Source organism: Tachysurus fulvidraco, chromosome 22 (genome assembly GCF_022655615.1).
Source record: "Tachysurus fulvidraco isolate hzauxx_2018 chromosome 22, HZAU_PFXX_2.0, whole genome shotgun sequence".
Taxonomy (NCBI): Eukaryota; Metazoa; Chordata; class Actinopteri; order Siluriformes; family Bagridae; genus Tachysurus; species Tachysurus fulvidraco.
In genome coordinates, this window is record NC_062539.1 from 683630 (window position 1) to 688629 (window position 5000).

General features: G+C 41.7%; 2 protein-coding genes across 4 annotated transcripts in view; both read left to right on the forward strand.

Moving 5' to 3' along the window:
• Nucleotides 1-5000, forward strand: part of gk5 (glycerol kinase 5) — a 14992-nt gene that overhangs the window by 884 nt on the left and 9108 nt on the right. The window contains exons 1-3 of one of the 3 annotated variants that reach the window (XM_047806175.1): nt 4346-4539; nt 4663-4722; nt 4830-5000. The exon at nt 4830-5000 is cut by the window's right edge and continues 307 nt beyond it. The exons of 1 other annotated variant lie outside the window; for it this stretch is intronic. The gene's annotated coding sequence lies outside the window, so the exon portion shown is untranslated. Of the gene's footprint in view, nt 1-4345; nt 4540-4662; nt 4723-4829 lie in introns of those variants that run through there. One more of the 3 variants, XM_047806177.1, reaches the window with a different exon arrangement.
• On the forward strand, nt 596-3906 carry LOC125139935 (5'-3' exoribonuclease 1-like). Its single transcript, XM_047806178.1, has 4 exons — nt 596-723; nt 1006-1096; nt 1535-1692; nt 2311-3906. Exons 1-4 carry the CDS (start codon nt 616-618, stop codon nt 2575-2577), a joined length of 624 nt encoding a protein of 207 aa, XP_047662134.1. The 5' UTR covers nt 596-615; the 3' UTR covers nt 2578-3906.

A 5000-nucleotide genomic window follows, 5' to 3' on the forward strand; every position in this document is an offset into this window, starting at 1 on the left:
CTCTCCTCTCTCTAAAACCTCACATACACAGTGAACACATTCTCTCTCTCTCTCTCTATATCTCTATTATATAAAACTAAAAGATAAAATAAAAACGCATATTATATCTATATTCTCTCTAACCCTCACATACACTCACACACTCTCTCTCTCTCTCTAACCCTCACATACACTCACACACTCTCTCTCTCTCTCTCTCTCTCTCTCTCTCTCTCTCTCTCTCTCTAACCCTCACATACACTCACACACACTCTCTCTCTCTCTCTCTCTAACCCTCACATACACTCACACACTCTCTCTCTCTCTCTCTCTAACCCTCACATACACTCACACACTCTCTCTCTCTCTCTCTAACCCTCACATACACTCACACACTCTCTCTCTCTCTCTCTCTCTCTCTCTCTAACCCTCACATACACTCACACACACACTCTCACACACACACACACTCTCTCACACATACACACTCTCACACACACTCTCACTCACACACACTCTCTCACACACACACACACACACACACACACACACACTGTCAAACCTTTTCAAAATTTACTGCAGCATTTTCCTTTTCTCTGTAGATTTACATTGTGTGTGTGTGTTTCTCAGGGTCTGATGGTGTGTCAGGTGAAACTGTCTAACGGTCTCCTGCTTCATGGTCCTCAGTGTCAGTCTGAAACTGAAGCCAAAGAGAAAGCAGCACTGTTCACTCTGCAGCGCCTGGTAATGTCTCTCTCTCTCTCTCTCTCTCTCTCTCACTCTCTCACTCTCTCTCTCTCTCACTCTCTCTCTCTCTCTCTCTCTCTCATACACACACACACACGCACACTTTTTTTCTTGTTCATTTCTCCCTTTTTTGACTTCACTCTGTGACCACACCCTCTTCCTCAGTTATGTTACACAGACTTGCTGTTTATTTACGGCATAACACCCGATGCAGAGTCTCACACACACACACACACAGATGTGTATATAAAAGCATGATGTTGTCCTGCTCTGTTGTAGAACTCTGTTGCTGCGTTTCCTCTCGCTCCTCCTCCTCTGTTCCCCGGGATGCAGCCCATGCGGCCGATCGCTCCTCACCTCCCACCTGCAGGTGAGCGTTCAGGACCTCGTCTCACGTTTCTACTGCATCACATTCCTCATACCCTCTGCTTTTCAGAATTCCATTATTTACTCTGAATCTAAGCGAGTTAACTTTGTGTAAAGTTTTTAGCCTTTTCTTTTTGATCTAAAACAAATTGGACTTGAATAGAATCGAGTATGATCTGTTTCTCAGTGCTGTTTGTCGTCACGGCTGTCGTGCCACGCAGGCTCTCTGATGGGAGAATTGTGTCTGAATGTGATTACTCTAGTTAAATGAAGCATAAATAAATGAATAGAGAAGAACTGACACGTGTTAATCTCCACAACACAAGCAGTACACGTTATGTTTTCAGCCTTCAGAGAGATGAATGATGACACGTTAATGTACACTGAGCGTTTCACGTGTCATGTTGATTAGTCGCCTCACCCGAGCACTTGTTTTTTGCAGGTGGTCTTTTGATGCCCACTCAAGGTTATGCTCCACTGCCATGGGGGATTCAGTTGCCCCCACAGGGGCAGCCGTTTTTCGGCGGGACGTTCCCCAGAACCCGAGCGCCTCCGCCCCCAGCCCCGGTCGGATCTCACAACCAGTTCATCCCACTACAGGCAAGAATCAAACACGTCCTCGTGAAACACACACACTTTTACACCACAAGGCTGCTGAGATGCCGAGTGCATTCTGATTGGTCAGGTGCTTGCTGGAAGTATTGTTTTAATAGCAACGACTCCTACACAATGACACAATGTTCTCTGTAAGGAGAAATGTGCTAAACCTCTATGGAAGGAGTCTCCAGTGTCAGTGCTTTGTAATGCGTGTAAAGTGAGAACAGGAGCCGATTTTTTTTTTTTCTATTAATGCTCCACAACATGACATGGAACTATAAATGGATTAAACCTGTCATGCTGTAATAAATAGTGTGTCATGATTTTCAGGCAAGTCGCTGTGGTGTAAAAGGAAAATAATCAGCTTCAGGATGGTAACATTATTAATGACCCCAGCAAGGTTGTAATGTGACGCTTCTCTTTTACCTATGAGGTGTTTCTCGTATCGCCGTCTGCCTCGTCCGCTTCAGCTTAGAGAAACCGATCAATAACTGAATTAAATAAACTTATTCAACACAATAAATAAGTGCTGTTAGCTAAAAAGAAATCTAAACGTTTGAAGCAGATTTGATCACTCTATCCGATATCGGCTAATCTGTACTTGTATTTTTTTTACGTCAGGTGACTAAGAAACGAGTTTCCGGTCGAAAGAACCAGGAAGTGAGACCGGACTTTGGGACCGCCGCTCGATCCGAAAACACGGACACCTCTCGCTCTGCCGCCAAATCAACCCCCTATGCCAACAAAACCCCTCCACCAATCAGCACACAGGAATTTGAAAGCCCACCGAAACAACACTCCAAACCGGCACACGCCCCAGGCTCCGCCTCCAAACGCAAACACCGGAAGCTGGCTGTGAATTTCGATGCCGCCAAAGTGACGGACTGAGCTGCGATGGAACTCTGCCTCTTACTCCAACCAATTTTTTTTTCTGGTTTTATGGTCGATGTTTTTTTAAATCTAATTATTCAGCATCGGGGGAAGACAGCGAAGAACTTGATCTAACCGTGTGTTACGTCATGTTCTTCCAGTGGAGAGGGAATACTTGTTTAACCCACTTTAATATCAGCAGCACAATGATTTTCTCAACTCTCTCTCTCTCTCTCTCTCTCTCGTCTGACTTCGAATCGAAACTTTTATTCTGATTTATCCAGCTTTTTTAATATTTTAAGGAATATTTTAATATTCCTTGATTGTTTGTAGTTATTTTTGTAATTGCGGTGCACTTAAAATCAAGGTTGGTTATTCCTATTTGATTTGTTTTTAAATCTACAATCCCTACACGTACAGCTACAGTCCCGCAGTTACAGACAATCAGACTGCGTTCCGGAAAATTCCGTTCCTCCTCGCATTCCTGAAAGTCCAAACTCGTAGCTCCGACGGCGGTGTGTAGATGTTTTCGCAGTGAGGGAAGCTGGACCGTGTACAAATGAGGACATTCGAAGAGAGATTGTCTGGAGTGTCATGTTTGAGAAAAACAAATATGGAGGATTTAAAACTTTTTAGCGAAGAATATGAGATTTAAGATTTAAAAAAAAATTATTGCCAATATTATAATTTCTGTATTATCCGAGCTGCTTGTCCTCCTATCAGTCAGCATTTCTTCAGTAAAAAGGAGAAAAATACACCCAGTGTGACGACAGACTTGAAACTATTTTTTTTCCACTTTAATCACTCTCAGCGTTCACGTTTCAGAGTTCTCTCCGTCCGTTCATTTCATACGGCACGTGTTGGACGTTCTCCTTTTCCCTCCCTTGCTGTGAATGAAGCGGATGCAAATTCAACAGTTTACAAAAACATATGACCACTTTAGCACAAAATCAGAACTAAATGGGTAGACAGTTAAATCTGTACAGGATTTATTTCACAGCTCGGTCAGAAACCTAATTTATTTTCTTTATGTAAAAGAGAACTGGGCCTCAGTTTGGGTTTTAAAATTAGCGTTTGGGATTTTAATTTTCTCCCTCTTTTTTTATTTTAAAAGTAAATAAAAACCGGTATCTCTGTCCAGCAGCTCTGTACACAGCAGGATTGATTTGTCGTTGATCCGCCACACCACCACCACCACCACCACCACCGAGTTTTAACGTGGACTGGGAACTACGTCTATCCGTGCGAAGTGTTATTTTGAAATGAACTTGAACAGAACAATTAAACTGTGGCTCCCAGTTTGGGATGTTCTGTACATAGATCTTTAATAAACTTTTGTTATGAGAATTCTCATTCTCATTCTTTTTATGTATTGTGTGTAGAACGTGAAGCTACAACTACACGGCTAGGGTTTTTTTAAAACTTACGAACAAATAAAATCTGCTCAGTGAGGATCAGTAACTGAGAACCTGCCGGCTTTAAATAATGAAATGTCAGCTAGTGTTCGGAGGTTAATAGCTCAGTAATTAACATGTCGGGCCCCTGAACAAGGCCCTTAACTTTCAGTTATGTTAAATAAATAATCATCTGCCAAACACTTTGAATGAATGTGTACATAATATTAATGCCTTAATGAGCATTAATAGAATAATTTTTTTATTGAATTATAATTCTTTAACAGTATTTTTGTGTACAACACTTTGTTTATTATTTAACATCAGTCTAAACTACTGGACCTGAAATGGTGTACTGTCTCTTTAAGAGATTAACACACCCAGTCATCGGCTGATGTGTGACGTCACATTTGTGCTGCTTTTGGTTGTGTTTGTCAGTTTTCAGTAAGACTTACAGGTTTAATAATAAAAACGTTTCCATGAGCCACATTTTAACTAAAACAAGATTAATCCTCTGATTCGAGCTGTTTTTTGACCAAGTCGCTGCGCGCGCACACTGTGTGTCAGCTGAGGAGAAAGTTGTCAGGTGAAGTGCGCATGCGCGGGATTGTGTTCGGTTTAGTTTTGTTGCTGATTTACTTCCCTTTTTATTGTCTCCTCATTTAAGTGTCTATATAAATAATAATATAATATTGTGCTTTTACACCAGGAACAGAAACCATGGAAGTGACTGACTGGATGTGATGGAATATCACGTTTTCTTTAAGAGGTAATGATGATCAAATATTAAGGATAAGATTAAAGATAAGATTAAAGATAAATTGTGATTTATGACTCGAAACTAATTGTACATTTAAATATAAAACTTGTATGTAGGTTCCAGTACACAAGTCGCGCGGCCAGATCCCAACCAATCAGCTTCTAGTGACTGTTATCCGCGTGCGCCCCGAACTCAACCAATCAGCTTCTCGTGACTTATCCGCGTGCGCCCCGAACTCAACCAATCAGTTTCCGGAGGATCCTGATGTTTTGTGTGTGGAGTAAAAG

What these genes read in the sequence shown, in the direction of transcription:
- LOC125139935 (XM_047806178.1), top strand. Translation starts at nt 616, where the DNA reads ATGGTGTGTCAGGTGAAACTGTCTAACGGTCTCCTGCTTCATGGTCCT. An exon ending in TGTTCACTCTGCAGCGCCTG is followed by an intron (nt 724 to 1,005) that starts GTAATGTCTCTC and finishes GCTCTGTTGTAG; the next exon opens with AACTCTGTTGCTGCGTTTCC. An exon ending in TCCTCACCTCCCACCTGCAG is followed by an intron (nt 1,097 to 1,534) that starts GTGAGCGTTCAG and finishes TGTTTTTTGCAG; the next exon opens with GTGGTCTTTTGATGCCCACT.